The following is a 20,064-nucleotide window of genomic DNA, read 5'->3' on the forward strand; positions in this document are numbered from 1 at the left end:
TCTCTAACTGCCAACGCATTTTTGCTTCTTTCCTCTTTCTCTAACTCTTACACACAAGCCATAACTACAGCTTTGATTAGACAAGAGACCGATTTCAACAACTTTCTCCTGATAAGAAGATCGTGGACTATGGAATGGACTGGTTCTGGTTTACAGAGGCTGTGTACTTGCGTGCCTTGACGTCCTGAAAGAGCTTTTGACAGATAGGGCCTAATCGTAATACACTTAAATGTCAAGTCACCATCCCAGAGTGAATATACATGAGTCGTATGTTACATGCATGTTTCTTCAATATGCATCTATCAGGACCACCTTCATGAATATTCACAGCTCCTCCTGTAAACTGTTGATGTGTAAGTTTAGCCAAACTGTTCAGTCTAAAGCTCCTGCCTCAAAGCCTCCCCCTTCAAAGTGCCCATCTCTGTTTCTGCTGGAGTCAGCTCCCCAGCCTCCAGGATGGCTACCTTGCAGGTTGTACCCCTTTAGAAGAAATAAAGTCCCCGTCTCCTTTTCTAAATTTATACATTGTGAGTTGTTTTTGGTTTTGTTTTTCTTTTTTTTTTTTTTTAAACACAGCTCAAGGCTACATGGCTAGGATGACCCTATCACCCCTAGGATGACTCTAGCCCCTTCCTGAGAATGTTAAGCTGCCAAAAAAAAATGTGGTGTTTGTAATAACCAACTTCTGACAATAGGCCCCTGATTGCCCTTTCTTAAAGCATTTACTAAAAACGGCTTACAGCTGTGAATTCTCTCTGTCCCTTTGAGATGTATCTCCCACCCAGGAGTGTTTCTTGGCTGGGCATGGTGGCTCATGCCTGTAATCCCAACACTTTGGGAGGCCAAGGTGGGCGGATCACCTGAGGTCAGGAGTTCCAGACCAGCCTGGCCAACATGGCGAAACCCTTTCTCTATTAAAAATACAGAAAGTTAGCTCTGCATGGTAGCGCACGCTTGTAGTCCCAGCTACTCGAGAGGCTGAGGCAGGAGAATCTCCTGAACCTGGGAGGCAGAGGTTGCAGTGAGCCGAGATCGCACCACTGCACTCCAGCCTGAGAGATGAGAGAAACTCCATCTCAAAAAAAAAAAAAAAAAAAAAAAAAAAAAAAAAAAGAGTGTCTTTCTCAAGGACCTGAAAGCCATTCCTCTGAAATGTAATCATCAGAAATTATAGGGCCTCTGTCTTTCGGTCTTTATAGTGGGAGAATAGAATCCCAACTTTGCTAATTGCCAGCTAACAGACACAGCTGGCCTAACCAACATTTCCACTGAGCAACCCTTGGTAATTTGTCATTTCCCTAACTCCTCCCACTTCCTGATCCTTCACTGTCCCTTTAAAAGGCACAGTCACATCTGTACAAATGAAAGTTCATTTACACTGGACCCTCTTTCCTATTACAGGAGTTCATTATTGACTAAAATCTGTCCTTACCACCTTAGTGTCTGGCTTTGTCTTTCACAGAATTCAGTAAATTGCTTGAGTTACATAACTACTAAGCACCTAAGCCACAGATTGATTCCAGGTCTCAAAGTCCATGGTCTACCCCTTTAGAAAGGCTTACTGAATATCCTAAACAAGCATAAAATGCAAGAGGAACACAGCCAGTGTCAAGCAGAGATCCGTGAGGGTAAATAATCAAAGGAACGATCCGGAGAACCTCACAGTTCGTAATTTAACAACATTATTTTCCAACATCTTTTCTTTTAATATATACCACGGAACTGTGTTTTGGGCTTTTCTGTTTTTGTTTTTAGATTCGGGGGTACATGTGCAGGTTTGTTACATCCGTATATTGCCTGATGCTGAGGTTTGAGCATCTAATGCTCCCAAGAAGAAAACATAGTACCCAATAGTTTGTTTTTCAACCCTTACCTCCTCCCTCCCCCTTTTGGAATCCCCAGTGTTATTGTTCCCATCTTTGTGTCCCTGTGTACTCAAATGTTTAGCTCCCACTTATAAGTGAGAACATGCGTTATTTGGTTTTCTGTTTCTGTGTTAATTCACCTAGCACAATAGCCTCCGTCTGCATCCATGTTGCTGCAAAGGAAATGATTCCATTCTTTTTTGTGGGAACTGTGTTCTTTAGTTGCTTTAAACTAGTGGGTAGTAGTGCTCGTTTGGGCAGCACATATACTAAAACTGGAATGATACAGACAAGATTTAGCATGGTGCCTGTGCAAGGATGACATGCAAATTCATGAAGCGTTCTATTAAAAAAAAAAACGGTGGGTAGTAAAGATATGAATTCATTCCACAGGTTAATTGGTGTGATAAAATTCTTTATCTGTATAGCAGCCAATATAGTCTCAGACCTTTGATTCTTACAACTAAGGCATGTCTTCCAACTTAGCCAATAGCAGTAATAGCAGAGATCTGGAAACTCCATCTTTAAATTTCTGTTTTATTTCTTAACTTGTTCAGAATCCAAACAAGGTGCTACATGTTGGAGGCTCCTCACACATACCACCAGAATCAAGACCCAGATGTAAGAGAGACAACCATACAAAATCATCCAAGTAGAGCTTAATTCACAGGCTTTAAATTATGCTTTTCAAAAACAAATTTTCAAAAAGTTTCCCATAGTCAAACCCATCAGACATTTATGATTCTTCCCCTATTTTTATGCGTATAAAATAAAGCATTTTCCCCTATTGAAAATAAAAATTTTACTTTTGTTTTCTTTTAGTTGTTTTATGGATTCATTTATAAATCACTGTTTCTCTCTCTCTGTTCAGAAATTATTTAGTGTATGTTGTAAGGGATCTTTTTTCTTTCCAATCATTATGCCCTTTCCCCAGTGCTAATTTTGGAATAATTCTTTCCCTCACTAGTTGTTAAACCACCTTTATCATACAGTAAATTCTTGTTAATACATATTTTATATATCTTCTGGAGCATCCTGCCCAATGTACCTGTCAATTCTTATGTTGGTACCAGTCGTAAAAAAATAAACAAATCAGACTCAAACTCATGATTCATGGCCCTTGTAGGATTTGCCTTTTGAAACAGCAGGACCCTCACCCTGTCCAAAGTTCCCTGTACACCATGTGCTATTGCTGACTGGCCCTCTTAATAAATTTAATCCATCCCACTCTAACACTGACTCACACCAGCTACAGAAGACAGTAGCTAGTGAAGTGGAGAGAACCCAGCCAATGACAGACCCAACACGCACACACTGGGATAGGAAAGAAAATCCAAAACAGAGCTCTGAATTATCCTGAGTGGAAAAAAGAAACAAAACAAAATACTACAAACTGTATGACTCCATCTATGTAACAATTTTGAAACAACAAACTTGTAGAAATGGTGAACAGATTAGTGGTTGCCATGAATTAGAGTTGGCTTGGGGAGTAATAGAGAGGTATGTTTGGTGATAAAAGTGCAACAGGAGGGCTCTTTGTGCTAATGGAAACATTTTCATTTAACTATAGTGGTGGATACACAAACCAACATTTGATAAAATTATATAGGACTAAATACACAAAGTACACATCAAACTGGGGAAATCTGAGTATGATTGGTGGACTGTTTTGTTGTCAATATCTTCACTGTGATGTTGTACTATACTTTTGCAATATGTTACTATTGAGTGAAACTGAGTAAAGGGTAAGGAATCTCTATTATTTCTTACAACTGCATGTGAGTCTATAATTAGCTCGACAAAAATTTCAGTTGAAAAAAACCAAGGGTCTTTCCTTGATTATTAACTTGTTTTAAAGCAACTAATTGGAAACCTACCTTGAAATTGCAATGTAATTGCAATCTATTTAAAGCAGTGCTGTTCAACAGACCTTTCTGCAAGGATGGAAATATCCTAAATCTGTACTGCCCAATACAGTGACCACTAACACATGCAAATATTGAGCACCGGCGATGTGGCTAGTGCAACTAAAAAACTGAATTACAAATTTTGCTTAATTTGAATTTATGTTTAAATGGCCACCTGTGCCAGCAGCAACCTATCAGACAGCACAGAAATGAAACTTGACCTTATTCCCGATTCCCTTGTAAGTAGGAAGGAGGAACACTCACTTTGAAACCATGCAATTTCCCCACAGGACGGATGTTTATGGTTTTTTTTTTTTTTTTTTTTTTTGAGACGGAGTCTCACTCTGTTGCCCAGGCTGGAGTGCAGTGGCATGATCTTGGCTCACTGCAACCTCCACCTCTGGGGTTCAAGCAAGCAATTCTCTGCTTCAGCCTCCCAAGTAGCTGGGATTACAGGTGCCTGCCACCACACCCGGCTAATTTTTGTATTTTTTTTTTTTTTTTAGTAGAGATGGGGTTTCACCATCTTGGCCAGGCTGGTCTTGAACTCCTGACCTCATGATCCACCTGTCTCAGCCTCCCAAAGTGCTGAGATTACAGGCGTGAGCCACCACACCTGGCCTGGTATCCTTTGAATAAACAAATTGACCCTCCCAGTCTAAAAACTTGAGAAATTTACATTTGTCTTATCTGAGTTCCTTTCTCAGGAAACTAGCCATCAGGCCTCCCAGATAGCACCAAGGAACTGAAACTTATCAGATCACCACATCTGGACAATCAGACACCAGACCCCTCACCTGCAAGGATTGCCTGATGCCTGTTGACCCACTCCTCCTCATCTCTTCCTAACTCCTGCTATTTTCCCACATGCAGGTACATTTCTTCCCTGCTATATCCTAATTTTAATCAGTCGAGAAGATGGATTTGATACTGATCTCCCCCTCTAGGCTGTAGCACCCAAATAATGCCCTCTTCCCTGACAATAATGGGGTCTCAGTGACTGGCTTTCTGTGCTGTGAACCACCGGACCTAGACCAAACTCCTGGCATTTCTCTAACAATTTCCCACCACTGAACTAAGTTATAAACTCTGAGGACAGATCCCTGTTTCTTCATTTTAAGATGGGGATTAAAAGGTACATCCTGGAGTGTTATTGTAAGTGTAAAATAGGGCTGTGAAACCTCCTACACCTATGCACAGGTAAACTGATGGCCCTGCAAGTGCCCAGAGAAGTAACCTTGTAAAGATTTAGTGACTGTTTCCCACCATTATTGGAAAATCTGGCTAAGTCAGTAGCTTTGTTTTCATATACTTAGGGGGGAAATCAACAAAAACTTGATGCCCTGTCATTTCCTTCCAGTTTCTTCTGCAACTCTAGCTCCAAAGACTGCAGTTCCTGCAGTATTTTTTTTTTTTTTAGAACACCAGGAAAAAAAGAAAAAAAAAAACCATGCAAATGTACTATTTCTTCAAACACAACTAGGAATGATTGAACAGCTGGGAGAATAGGAAGAAAACCCCTCAGAGAACCAAGTACAAGCAGTGAGTTCAGATCTAGGCACATGGCCACTACGAATCGTTCTTCACTGCCACGTGGGCAGCCAGCAGCCAGTAGCTAGAGACCAGCCTCGGTCTTAGGCCAGCGGGTTCTGCAAAGTCAGGCTAGCTGGCTCTCCGCCTACTCCGCACCCCGGCGAAGTTCCGGCGGGGAGGGGTAGGGGTGGTTCGGCCCCGCCCTGCTAGGGGCGGAGCCTGCGCCTGCGCGCTCAGCGACCTGGCGTGTAACCTACAGGTGCGCGCCCACGCCCGCCAGACTCTAGCAATCTCTGGAACACGCCTCACGGCTCCGGGGCCTGAGCCAGGTGTGTTCTCCACGCAGGTGTCCCGCGCGCCCCGTTCAGCCATGTCGTCCGGCGTCCGTGTAGCGCTGGTGACTGGAGGCAACAAGGGCATCGGCTTGGCCATCGTGCGCGACCTGTGCCGGCTGTTCTCGGGGGACGTGGTGCTCACGGCGCGGGACGTGGCGCGGGGCCAGGCAGCCGTACAGCAGCTGCAGGCGGAGGGCCTGAGCCCGCGCTTCCACCAGCTGGATATCGACGATCTGCAGAGCATCCGCGCCCTGCGCGACTTCCTGCTCAAGGAGTACGGGGGCCTGGACGTGCTGGTCAACAACGCGGGCATCGCCTTCAAGGGTATGGGGAGGGGACGTGGACTCCCCGAAGAAGAAGCGCAGCACTGGGGCTCCTGGCGTCTGCGGGGTCCATAACGGCTCCCTAGGGAGGAGAGGGAGGAGCTGGGAGATGCAGGGAGTGCAGAAACCTTGGAGAAAGTGAGAGTTTTCCAGCCAAAGGGAACTTTGTGTTTCCCTGGCTGGGACTCTTGGGGATCTTTTTCGGGTTTTCTGCAGTTTTTCTGAATTGAGCTTTAAGGCAATTGGATGAATTTTGAACTGATTTTAAAATAAACGACAAATTGCAAAAAAGAAAAAATGGTTATGCCAAGATCCAGTGTGTGCGCCCTTCATCCTCCTTCCCCCAGTGGTACCATCTTACAAAAATACTAGAACGTGATCAAACCAGGAGATTGACATTGGCACAATACTGTAACCAGACACAGACTTTAGGCAGAAGGCACTACGTTTTTTTTTTTTTTTTTTTTTTAGTATCATTCTATAGAATTTTACCCCATGGGTACAATGTATTAACTATGTTCTCTTTCTCTCCTAAAAGTTGCTGATCCCACACCCTTTCATATTCAAGCTGAAGTGACGATGAAAACAAACTTCTTTGGTACCCGAGATGTGTGCACAGAATTACTCCCTCTAATAAAACCCCAAGGTGAGTCTGATGGGAAACAGCGCACCTTCTCTTTGGGGCTTGATCTGGCCCCTGCTTGCCTGGGATCTCTCCTGCAGGCTCCTGCTTCCTCTCCATGCTGCACGTGCACTGACCTCTGTGCTTTGTCTCCTGCCAGTTGATATGTGCCATTTTGCCTCAGGACTTTGTCCTCACTTTTCCCACTCCCATGGCCATTCGTCCTCCCTGCCCCACTGGTCTTTGCACACCCAGCTGACTCCCTCATCCTTCAGGTCTTAGCTCAAACGTCTCCTGAGAGATGCCCTTTATTTGCTCCGTGCCCCTCCGCATGGGAGTCCATCCTGTACCCTTTCTCTGCTCTTTCAGAGAGATCTTATTCAGGCTGGTGGAGCCTTTACTACCACCAGTTCATTAGGCCCTTCTAATACCTGTCATCTGTCTGGAACACTCCTTAAGCTCCCAACCACATAGTTGTCTTGCTGCCTTTCCATCTCTTCCTGATGCCTTTCCCCACAATCTAAAATATTTCCAGAGGATCCCTATCCTTTTCCCTAAGTCGTCTGGGACACAGACCCCACCACCCACCCACCAGGATCCTGCAGATCACCATGCCCCACCCCTCGTAATCACTTACTAGGTCCTAGGAGTTGTGCCCACTGAGTTCCTCCTGAATCCGTCTCATCCCGGCTCTACAGCAGGCCCTCACCTGTCCCTCTGGACAATTGCAAACCCTCACAAGGCACCTCTGGTCTTGAGTCTTTTCCTTTCCCAGCATCCTGCATACTGTCTGCATGGTCATGCCTCTCCCAAAATCCTTGGGAAAGTCCAAGCCCTTAGCATGGTTCACAGAGATGTCCATAATCTGCCGCTGCTTAACTCTGGGCCCATTTTAACTCCCCTTCAACGTGCTGAAGGTGCTGGATATGACTATCACATTTCTTTGGTTGTAAACTGCTGTGATGGTTACCCTAAGTAATGGGACAGGAGATGAACCCACCCATTAAATAACACAGCAATCAAGCAGCCACTTTTAGAAAAATTTAAATGTGTGGCTTCGAGTTGGGTACTTGCATGTACAGCTTACTCTCAGCTTTTATCCTGTTTCCCTGTCCTGTCGTCCTGTTAAGTTGTGCTACTTCTAAGGCTCTGGTTCACCAGGACCTCAAAGGGCAGCTCTTCCAAATCTCACCTGACTCTACTCAGCCAAAATTTGAAGGCAGGAATGAAGTTCTTTATGCAACTACCACCACACTTTCTATGCTTATTCCTCTTAGAACTCATACCAGTAACTGTCTCTCATATGAAAATTTTCTGCTCCAAAATTTCTGCAAATTTGGCTTTCTGCGGGATTGTTGCACACCTTTCTACATGATGCTTTGTGGTGTATCTTAGGGAGAGTGGTGAACGTATCTAGCAGCATGAGTGTGAGAGCCCTTAAAGGCTGCAGCCCAGAGCTGCAGCAGAAGTTCCGCAGTGAGACCATCACTGAGGAGGAGCTGGTGGGGCTCATGAACAAGTTTGTGGAGGATACAAAGAAGGGAGTGCACCAGAAGGAGGGCTGGCCCAGCAGCGCATACGGGGTGACGAAGATTGGCGTCACCGTTCTGTCCAGGATCCACGCCAGGAAACTGAGTGAGCAGAGGAAAGCGGACAAGATCCTCCTGAATGCCTGCTGCCCAGGGTGGGTGAGAACTGACATGGCGGGACCCAAGGCCACCAAGAGCCCAGAAGAAGGAGCAGAGACCCCTGTGTACTTGGCCCTTTTGCCCCCAGATGCTGAGGGTCCCCATGGGCAATTTGTTTCGGAGAAGAGAGTTGAACAGTGGTGAGCTGGGCTCACAGCTCCATCCATGGGCCCCAATTTGTACCCTGTCCTGAGTTGGTCCAAAGGGCATTTACAATGTCATAAATATCCTTATATAAGAAAAAAAGATCTCTTATCAATTAGCACTCACTAATGTACTACTAATTGAGCAGCCTACGCACTCAGTTGACTACCTAAATCTGTCAGGTCTTTTGTGATTTCCTCTGATGCAGGAGAGGAAAAATTGTAATTGATGAAAATAATGAATGAAAACAGATGAATAAATGGTTCCTTATAAGTGTCCATTTGTACAGATTGTTTAGATGCTAAATAAGCTTTGTCTCAAGTACAGTCAACCTAAAAGGTCAAGGGAAGGGACAGTACAACTTGGGGGTGAACAAACCCAGAAAGTAAAGAAAGAGCCAGTTAGTCAATATTTTCAATGTTGTAGGTCAAACAATGCATTGGAACTCCCCAAATCCACATTATGTAACAAAAGCTGGCAGCATGTAAGCCTGTGAGCATAGCTGGCTCTGGCCCTTCCCAGCCTCTAGGAAAACATGGACAGTACCACAAAGGCAAAGGCAGCTGACCTGGTCTCTTTAAAAAGCCAAAGTCATTGGGGAAAAACAACCAGTTGCTATGTGTGAAACGTGAGTGTGCACTTGGGTGAAACACCGAGCTGATAAGGGACCTATCAGATCTCCATAGGAATGTGTTAGTTATGTAGGGATGAAGTGTCATGAGGTGTACAACGTATGCCCCAGGTGTACAACGTGTTTCAGCAAAGTATACACAGACTGATGAACAGGTAAGGCAAAAACAAACTTTTCTGTTTGTCGAAAGCTTTCAAAACCTGGGGGTTGGGAGGGGAAACTCCTAGCTCTGCCCGCTGAGTTCCTGACCTCAGGCAGAATACTGTATCTGGCTTTATCTCTGTTTCCTCAACTGTCAAATTGGGATGACAGTCATAGGATTATATGTATTGAGATAAAGTGTTGAGAACAAGTTAGCCGGGTGTGATGGTGGGCGCCTTTAATCCCAGCTACTCAGGAGGCTGAGGCAGGAGAATCGCTTGAACCCAGGGGGTGGAGGTTGCAGTGAGCCGAGATTGCACCACTGCACTCCAGCCTGGGTGACAGAGCGAGACTTCATCTCAAAAAAAAAAAAAGTGTTGAGAACAGCCCCTGCTGTCATTAGTTCCTGTAAATGGGCCTGACGCTGTCCCTGCTGGTAATGAGAAGTGTGTGTTTACTGTCTAACACCCAGTAAATATCCACGCCATTCTCTTTCTTCCACAGAATCACAGTGTTGTGATCTCTCACACTTCACCAGTGAGAATTAAGGTTTACAGAAACAAAAAGCGATCACCCGTGAAAAGGAGAGGCCCCTTATTTTATTTTTATTTATTTTTTAATTCTCCAAACTGCTTCAGAAGAGTCCCTTATTTTATTTGTTTGTTTATTTATTGAGACAGAGTCTCAATCTCGGCTCAGTGCAACCTCTGCCTCCTGGGTTCAAGTGATTCTCCTGCCTCAGCCTCCTGAGTAGCTGGGATTACAGGCTCCTGCCACCACGCCTGGCTAACTTTTGTATTTTTAGTAGAGACAGGGTTTCGCCATGTTGGCCAAGCTGATCTCGAACTTCTGGCCTCAAGTGATCCACCCGCCTCGGCCTCCCAAAGTACTGGGATTACAGATGTGAGGCATCACGCCCAGCCTAGTCCCTTAGGTTAAAAGTGAGGTTTACTTTAACAAGTTTCACCTTTCAGTAGGGCTGCTCATTTCTTCCTAGTTTTTGTAAACAGACACCAGAAAACAACCACGTCTGCAGCAAGACTGGTATTCTCAAGTGCTAGTTTAGAAATTTATACCTGTATTGCAGAGATATTTTTCCCTTAATACCTTAAAAATAACACCTAGCTTCTTTAAGAGATTTAGAGAAAGCATTGTTCCAAATTCAAGTACCTGCTTACCTCTGGGGGTGAGGGGAGGAAGACACACGTGGTTCTGTCTTTATTGGTAAGGATTTCTTTATTATACCACGTGATAGGTACATGGTGCTAAAATAAAATTTTCAGAAAAAGGTAAAATCATGACCGTCAAACAGATGTAAAAATAATATTCAAAAAAATGTATTTTACTCATAAGGGAACCAGGGAAATGCTATAACTGGTTCAAAGGAGAAGTTAAAAGGGCACAGATTATATGGAATCAACAAATGTTGAGCTGAATTGCAAATGACGACAAAACTGGTGTTTTCACAGGGAGGAGGAGGTCAATTCAATCACCACTAGACAGGACAGCACTTGCACCTCTGTTACCTACAATTTAGAAAGAGATGCAAAATATCTCAAAGAATGAACAGGGCCATAGTTCGATGCTACGAGTTTTGCCTTGCAAACACCCTTCACTCTGTTGTGTGAGTCTGGCAAACACCCATCCCCATGCTTAATAACCATGCCAGCCTGCTCTAGCAGCTCTTAACAGATGATGATGCTGGGCAGAAAGGAAACAAGAGGCGGACTGTGCTCTTTTATGTTCCCACCCCAATCCCAAACAGACAAGCAATTCTCCTAGCCAATGCTGTCTTTTCCCCTAGGAAATTCACTCTCCTCCTCTGGAAGATGATTATTCTTTCCGCATATCTCCCAGACTGATTGTGCTAGAGGATGTCCTCAAATCTGTTCCCTAGAAAAGAAATAGATGCCCCTGAGGAGAGTCGTTCAACATACCTGCAACCAGACAGCACACCCTTCCCCCCTTTCCAAGAAGAGGCACACTGCTTCCCAGGCAGGACCCCCACCGGAGTCCTGGTTCGTCCATTATCGCCCTCCCAAACATTTTGTTCTTGTAATTATTCCCTTTCTTCCCATCACCAAATTCACCTCTCTGAGATTACCACTGCATAAAAACATGCTTTAATATCTCTCCCAGCTCTTAAAACTGGAGTTGAGTCACACAAAGTATGTTCTCTGACCACACTGGAATTAAGTTAGAAATCAATAGCAAGATGGCTAGAAAATCCCCAAATAGTTGGAAACCAACAAAATACACTTTCAAACACCCTTAGTCAAAAAGATATCAAAAGTTAAGAAAAAAAAAGCAAAAAATAAAATTTTTTTTAAAGATATTGAAAGTTAAATTCAAAAGTATTTTGAACTAAATGAAACTGAAAACACAACATATCAATGTTCGTGGGATGGCACTAAAGTGGTACTTAGAGGGAAATTTATGCTACATAATGCCTACACTAGAAAAGAACTGTCTCAAACAATGACCTCAGCTTCCATGGTAAGAAACTAGAATAAGAGCAAATGAAACCCCAAATAAGCAGATGAAAGGAAATAAAGATCAGAACAAAAATCAATATAATCAGAAGAAAGCAATAAAGGTAAAAAAAAAAAAAAAAAAAAATCAATGAAGCCAAAAGCCCGTTCCTAGAGGAAAAAAAAAAAAAAAGTGCTAAACCTCTAGCCAGACAGATCAGAAAAAGAAAAAAAATGAAAGACAGATTACCAATGTCAGGAATGAGAAGTAGCATCATGATGATCAATAAGAAGATAATAAGGGGTTGGGCACAGTGGCTCACACCTAAAATCCCAGCTCTTTGGGAAGCCGAGGCGGGTGGATCACCTGAGGTCAGGAGTTCAAGCCCAGCTGGCCAACATGGTGAAACTCCATCTCTACTAGAAATACAAAAACTAGCCAGACATGGTGGCAGACACCTGTAATCCCAGCTACTCTGGAGGCTGAGGCAGGAGAATCACTTGAACCCGGGAGGTGGAGATTGCAGTGAACCGAGATCATGCCACTGCACTCCAGCCTGGGCAACAGAGTAAGACTCTGTCTATAAAAAAAAAAAAAAAAAAAAAAAAAAAAAAAAAAAAAAAAAAAAAAAAAGCATTTTACTAACAACCTCATATCATTGGAATTAACAACTTACATAAAATGTACACATTTATTAATATTTAGAAAAACACTAAGCTCACTGAAGAAGAAATGGAAAACCTGAATAGCTCTATGTCTGTAAAGTGAAGTTTCAAATACTCTTTGGAAAGAAAGAAATATTGGTTGGGGCATAAAGGGAACCACACCCAGCAGGTGCCCAGCTATTAACTTGACTTTGATAGAGAAAGTGGACTCAGGGTGGCAGGGCACAGGCAATTCAGCCAGATCTGCCTGAGTAAAGCAGAGTCATGATGAGATGGTAGCTCTCTGCTAATCTCAGAGTCACTAATCAAACACACTCAGATCAAACACGTGGGTTACAGTGAAGATGAATGGAGTCCAATTGCCCGTCCGTACCTTGACACACCTTTGATAATTCCTTTGTTTCATGGGTACACATTTCATGGGGAGATGCCATATATTTTACATATTAACTGTGACTTTGGATAAAACAAAAATGCAGACACTTTTAGCAAACGGGTTATGTAACAATTAGATAAAACATTCTAATAAATGGCTTACAGCATAGTAGGAGCTTTATAAACATTCTCTCTCATTTGAGGGCATACTAGGAACCACACAGAGATTGCCTGCCCATGCCTGGAAGTCTAATTACAGGACATCTTTTTTCTCTAATTCTTAAGTTTCAGTTTCTCTTAAGCAAGAAAGGGGATCTATGTCCTGAGAAGCAGTTAGTGTGTGAATAATTTCATTGCATCTTAAGATAAAGCAAACATCTGCATTTTGCAGTGGGTGATGGGTGCACAACCAAGAAAATTACTTGGCACGTGTTTTCCTCCCTTTGGGATTCTCCCAAAATAGTTTTAATTCAACTGTCACCTGTCTCAGGCCCCCTACTGACCCATCACCATCCAGTTTTGCTTTCAGGGAGCCCGACCTCTTAGCCCTGCAAACTATTGCTTGGCTCAGTTAGGATCAAAAGAGGGATGTGTCTTGGCATGACCCAATACACAGCTCATGGAGAGGGTAGACCCAGGAGTGGGGGCATTAGAAAACTTTCTGGAACATTCAGCCCCTCTGGAGTTGCAGCACTGGAACACAGAACTTAGTTCTGCTGTACAGCCCCAACCCAGCCATGCTGGCCTGCAGCCATGAGGCACCTTCAGGCTGGAACAATTCAGAGAATTGACATCTGTGTACACACGTCTCAGTACCACTTCTAATGTGTATGAGGTGTTAGTCTCAGATAAACAGGACTGGGCATGTTGGCCGCAAACAAAGTAGCATCTGGTGGGGCACAAGGAGGTACAAGGGAAAGAGGAGTTGTTCATGACACGGGGTCAGAATCCATGTCTTCCATTAGCTGGGCTACTTACTCGATCTCCATAATCCCAATATAGGTGAGAAGGTGTCTATACCCTGTGAAGTATAATTTTGGCAGAACGAGGTACATTTCTTAGGATATGGACTATCCCAGGAAGTCCATTCCTCACAAGGTTTTGCCATTCAGAACTGCCCAGTCCTGACACTAAAAGACAACAAAGCAGATTTAGGGTCACACTAGCTATTGCAGAAAGTCAGCCCCTAACTTTTCTGTAATCGCCACAATTCTATAACTTTAAGTCATCTATGCCAGAATTCCCATTTTTGGGAACAGTAATAGATTGAAGGCTGGCTGCCAAGAAGATATGTCCATGTGTCAGAATCTATGAATATTTTCTTTGAAAGAAAGATTTTTGCAAATGTAATTAAGGATTTCAAGCTGAGCTCATCCTGGATTATCTGGGTGGGCCCTAAGTCAATGACAAGTGTCTTTTTACAAAACAGAGAGAGACAAGGCAGGCATATGAAGACAGGTTGATTAGAGGGATGTGGCCGTAGCCTCAAGACAAGGAAAGCCTGCAGCCCACAAAAGCTGGAAGAGTCAAGGAAAGATTTCTCTCTAGAGACTTTGGAAGGAATGCAGCTACTGACAGCTTGATTTCAGACTTCTGGCCTCCAGAACTATGAGAGTAAATCTCTGTTGTAAGTCACCCAGGTTGGGGTTATCTGTTTTGTTTTGTTTTGTTTTGTTTTTTGAGACAAAGTCTCGCTCTGTTGCCCAGGCTGGAGTGCAGTGATGCGATCTCGGCTCACTGAAACCTCTGCATCCCGGGTTCAAGCTCAGGAGCAGCTGGGATTACGGGTACATACCACCACGCCTGTCTAATTTTTGTATTTTTGTAGAGATGGGGTTTCATCATGTTGGCCAGGCTGGTCTCAAACTCCTGACCTCAAGTGATCCACCTGCCTTGACCTCTCAGACTGCTGGGACTACAGGCATGAGCCACCACGCCCTCCCGGATCATGTGTTATGGTGGCCCTAGGAAAGTGAAACAGAAACCAGAACATAAGCAGATATCCTGTGACTGAAATTAACCCTCCAACAACTTCCCACTCTGGCCTTACCTAACTATGAACCCCTCTGCTCAGTCATACAGAAAGGCTCCCAACTTTTACCCAGTTCTCTGGAGCCTAGAAGCAAAAAGCTATGACAACCTTTTTCTTGATCCGGCAGCAAAGACCCATCCATCTCGTCTCAGAGCAGCAGTAGCAGCAGCAGCCATGTGCCTGAAGCCCTCTGTGGCCTTACCCCTGGAGCCTCCTTTAACACAGGGCCCTCCAGCTGCACAATTTTTGCTGCTCACTGAAAATAGTCAACATTTCTGAGAAAACTGATTCACCTCCTGAGACATTAGATCGAGATCTCGAATGCCTAGAACAACTGACTGCTGTACGTGTCTTCACATTTTTGTTTCTTACATACCTTTGTTTTTAGTTACTTTTGTTCCTTATTTACCTTTGTTTTTTTTTCCCTTTCTCTGCTGGTTTAAGGTTCTGGATTGCAAATAGCTACTTGTTATCTCCTAACTATGTCACCCATGTGGGCCCCTGTTCCTAATACTGCCTTTGTACCCCTCGTGACTCCATGGCTTAAACATAATTTAACCATTGGAATTATGTCCATATTTGATATGTTTTGGATCTATGTCCCCACCCAAATCTCATGTCAATAATCCTCCCAGTGCTGGAGGTGGGTCCTCGTGGGAGTGACTGGATCATGGAGACGGGTTCTCATGAATGGGTTAGCACCATTCCCCAAGTGTTGTCTCGTGATAGAGTTCTCATGAGATCTAGCTGTTTAAAAGTGTGCGGCCCCTCTTCCCTTTCTTTCTGCCTTCTACTCTAGCCATGTAAGTTGTACCTGCTTCCCGTTTGCCTTCCGCCACGACTGTAAATTTCCTGAGGCCTCCCCAGCCATGCTTCCTGTACAGCTTGTGGAACTGTGAGCCAATTAAACCTCTTTTATTTGTAAGTTACCCAGTCTCAGAAATTGTTTTATAGCAGGGAGAGAATGGACTGATACAACATCCCTTTGAGCATTTCCCAGTTTCCATTAGTACTGATCCCTTGTAGTGAATCAGTTGGTTGTATAAACGGCAAATACTATAACAAGCTAGATGGCCAAAAACCGAGTACTCTTTATAACGTCATGCAAAAAAATGGGAATTTTCTGTCTCCGTTAAAATGAAACTTGGGTATCCTTTCATAGAAATTAGCACTTCAACCAAACTTACTAATAGAGCTTAGTAAGTAACCAGCTGATGTGGGACTAACTGTACAAGTGGAAGATTCTTCTTTTACACAGATGCTTTAAGGAAGGTTTCTACTTACGCTTAGTCTCCTTGACTATGGAACTATGTGCTGATGTCTGCATCTCACTGTCTGGTGCTGGAATAGACTTGTGTTGACTTGTGTCAAAGCTGTAGGACAATTACACAATATCAAGGGGTATTTTGGCCAACAATGGAACGTTGGGTGGCCTCCAGTGACTGATAGTGGATTTATGCTACAAAAGCTTATCGGCTACTGCCCACAAATCTGACAGAGACGTGCCAACCCAATAAGCTGATGCCAACTATCAGGAAAGTTCCTGATATTTCTCTGGGTCCCTTTGGCCCATTGATTTCCCCTCATTTTTAAAAAAAAAAAAGTCTTTGAATCTCTTAATTCAAGATAAAGAAGCCAGGCATGGTGACTCATGCCTATATTCCCTGCACTCTGGGAGGCCAAGACAGGAGGATTGCTTGAGGCCAGGAGTTCAAGACCAGCCTGGGCAATATAGTGAGATCCCATCTCTACAAAAAAATTTAAAAATTAGCTGGCCATAGTGGCACATACATGTAGTCCCAACTGCTGGGGAGGTTGAGGCAGGAGGATCCCTTGAGCCTGGGAGTTTAAGGCTGCAGTGAGCTATGATCATACCCCTGCACTCCAGCCTGGGCAATGGAGCAAGACACTGTCTCAAAAAAAAAAAAAAAAAAAAAAAAGAGAAAAGAAAAGAAAATGTGAGCTTCAATTTAAAACCCTAAACTTTAACCTTTGAGGAACAATTCCGTGCTGCTTTATTCTGTCTTCAGGCATACCTATTTCACACTTTAAAGAAGGCCTAAAAAGTGGCTCAAAAAACCCTACGTGTCTTGGTTCAGAGACTGACAGAGAACTAGGGAGTGCAATTAAAGCCAGAGGTCTCCTTGCCTAAGAAATTCACAGGACTGGATTGACAATGGGTTAAAAAGAGTCATTCTAGACATACTACTGCCTTCTCAAGGCAGAACAGGCACCACCTTAGAGCATGTTAAACTTCCATCCTACAGTCTTTTCTATGATCTTTAATATTATAGAGATCTGGGAAATAAAGACATTAGAAAATTCAGCAATCTGGGCTGGGTGTGGTGGCTCACACCTGTAATTCCAGCACTTTGGGAGGCCCTGGTGGACAATCACCTGAGGTTAGGAGTTCAAGACCAGCCTGTCCAATATAGTGGAACCCCATCTCTACTAAAAAAATACAAAAGTTAGGGGATAACACCTGGCTACTTTTGTATTGTTTTTAAGTAGAGATGGAGTAGTGCACGACTGTAGCCCCAGCTCCTTGGGAGGCTGATGCAGGCGAATCGCTTGAACCTGGGAGGTGAAGGTTGCAGTGAGCCTAGATCGCACCACTGCACTCCAGCCTGGGCAACAGATCGAGACTCTATCTCAAAAAAAAAAAGAAAATTCGGTAATTTGGTTGATATTCCCACATCCAGTTCTTTGGGCTCTTCAAACAGAGCAGACAGTATCTGCTTTCTTGGCTTAAATTGTGCAAATTTGGTTCCTGGCTGAGAAGTAGACTACAAACGGTTCTTCAGTGTTGCAATGATCAAACATGTACTTCTACAGAATCATAAATGTTGCCACGCAGCTGCTATTTTATCAATGATCTTGTTGACAAAAACAAGAAGACCTAATATCTATTGAAACTGAAGTGACTTCCAACCATGAATATTCCATCCAGTGCTGTAGGTCAAAGATGTTTTCTCTTCCATAGATGTGGTTGAAATATGATTCAAAAATTATGTCTCAGTAATAGAAAAGTGAAGAAATTATAACTTGTCAAGCAGATTAATTATATAGAGACCACAAACTTAAAATCCAGATAGACTGGTTCAAATTCAAACACCTTGAGTGTCAGTTTGTTCGGTGGAGTCATGTTTTAGAAAGATAAGCTCATAAACGGTTCAAATACAAACAACGTTAGCACCTCTCCTAGTTTACAAATTCTGACCAACCATAACGTAAACCTCAATTATGAACTTCTGCTCTAAGATCACCCTATGACTAACCATCCAAACATAAAACCTCGTAGCTCAAGACCCTGGGGGAGTCTATTGGGTGGAATTATTCAGCCAGTGGCTCCCTTGCTTAGTAAGTTTCTAATAAAGTTAGCTTTTTTTTTTTTTTTTTAACAATCAGGTTTTTCTGGTGGTCTTATATGAGTCTTTGAAAGCTTATTGTGTAATATTCAGGAAGCAGTAAAGAAGGCTTTTTATACCCTTGAACTTGCTTTCTTTCCTACTGTTTATAGCCAATGATTCTGGGATAGAGAATATAAGAAGAGGGAAGTTGTTTGTTCAAATTACATATTCCCTTACTTTCCCCAATCTCCAACAAGATCCTGCCATGCAACCCAAAACTCAGAAGCACAACTGCAGTAAGCCAGTGCCAGTGAAGGAGGTAAGTTGCTTCTCCAAGTAGTGCTAGAGAAAGTGTTGAAACCATTGGCCATGTTGAAATCATCCACGCAAAACCATATTAAGTTAGTATAACATTTGCTGGGGCCAGGCACTGTGGTTCATGCCTGTAATCCCAGCACTTTGGGAGGCTGAGGCAGGTAGATCACCTGAGGTCAGGAGTTCAAGACCAGTCTGGCTAACATGGCAAAATCTTGTCTCTACTAAAAATACAAAAACTTAGCGGAGCCTGGTGGCACGCCTGTAATCCCAGCTACTTGGGAGGCTGAGGCATGAGAATCGCTTGAACCTGGGAGGCGGAGATTGCAGTGAGCCGAAATCACACCGCTGCACTCTAGCCTGGGCAACAGAGTGAAACTGTGCTGCAAAACACAAACAAACAAAAAAACAAAAACACACACACACATTTGCAAAAAACATAACTTCAAAGAGTAGCTCTTCAAGTCACTACTCCCATCTCTCTGTGCCATGTGATATCACCTGCTTTCTCACTAGGTGAGGGCTTGGTGGGGGTGGTTATAAGGAAGAACACATCAGGGAGAAGCACCAGAGGTAGCAAGGTCACAGGTGTGGGGCCTGGAAGCATCATCGCTGCTCACATCATTAGTGCTGCTGGTGCTGGTCCTCACCCTAATCCCATGTCTGAGCTCAGGAGAACTAGAGTCCCGCCATCCCTCCTGTGCCTCCACTTCCTGCTAGAGGCCTTAAAGGACTGCAACCACTGGAAACACAAACAGGCCCCTGGCAGGGCTGGTCTTTGGACAATTGTGAAAGACACAAAAGAAGACAGCTTCTAGGGGTGGGCATGGTGGCTCACTCCTGTAATCCCTGTACTTTGGGAGGCCGAGGCAAGTGAGTCACTTGAGATCAGGAGTTCGAAACCATTCTGGCCAACATGGTGAAACCCTGTCTCTACTAAAAATACAAAAATTAGGCCGGGTGCAGTGGCTCACGCCTGTAATTCCAGCTACTTGGGAGGCTGAGGTAGGAGAATTGCTTGAACCCAGGAGGTGGAAGTTGCAGTGAGCCAGGATGGCACCACTGCACTCTAGCCTGGGCGATAGAGTGAGACTGCGTCTCAAAAAATAAATAAAATAAATTAAAATCAGCCAGGCATGGTGGTGCATGCCTATAATCCCAGCTACTCAGGAGGCTGAGGCAGGAGAATCACTTGAACCCGAGAAGGGGAGGTTGCAGTGAGCTGAGATCACACCAATGCACTACCTGGGTGACAGAGTAAGATTCTGTCTCAAAAAAAAAAAAAAAAAAAAAAAAAAAAGACAGCTTCTAGGATTCTAGGACTCTCACAATGCAGTGAGAATTCTTGAGTTCTTGGAATGGATGCATTAACCTCTGTTTCCAAGATGGAGAAGGAAGCCAAGTGTGGGGATGCTGTTCTGTCCAGGGGGAAGATCTGAAGATTCAAACAGAAGGCACAAATCCAGGAGGCAGTCCACAAGCCTACGAAAATGTATATCCTACAAGATTCAGGTTGCTGATTTTGGAGAACAATTTTCTGAACCCAGCTTATGAAGGCCACCTAATGGTGGGGACTCCTACTCATGACAAGGTGTGGAAAATCTGACAAAGAAAATTATAGAACTCCTAATCCTCTTTGGCCAATATGAACTGAAGCTTCAGAACA

General features: G+C 43.8%; 1 protein-coding gene and 1 non-coding gene across 2 annotated transcripts; both read left to right on the plus strand.

Moving 5' to 3' along the window:
* Window positions 1–2,110: 2,110 nt before the first annotated feature.
* LOC115833180 lies at window positions 2,111–2,218 on the plus strand. Its single transcript, XR_004028627.1, has one exon. It is a non-coding gene; the product is annotated as a U6 spliceosomal RNA (small nuclear RNA).
* A 3,210-nt stretch (window positions 2,219–5,428) lies between these two features.
* On the plus strand, window positions 5,429–8,695 carry CBR1 (carbonyl reductase 1). Its single transcript, XM_003263906.3, has 3 exons — window positions 5,429–5,964; window positions 6,502–6,609; window positions 7,981–8,695. Exons 1-3 carry the CDS (start codon window positions 5,676–5,678, stop codon window positions 8,415–8,417), a joined length of 834 nt encoding a protein of 277 aa, XP_003263954.1. The 5' UTR covers window positions 5,429–5,675; the 3' UTR covers window positions 8,418–8,695.
* The last annotated feature ends 11,369 nt before the right edge of the window (window positions 8,696–20,064 follow it).

Source organism: Nomascus leucogenys, chromosome 25 (assembly GCF_006542625.1).
Source record: "Nomascus leucogenys isolate Asia chromosome 25, Asia_NLE_v1, whole genome shotgun sequence".
Lineage (NCBI taxonomy): Eukaryota > Metazoa > Chordata > Mammalia > Primates > Hylobatidae > Nomascus > Nomascus leucogenys.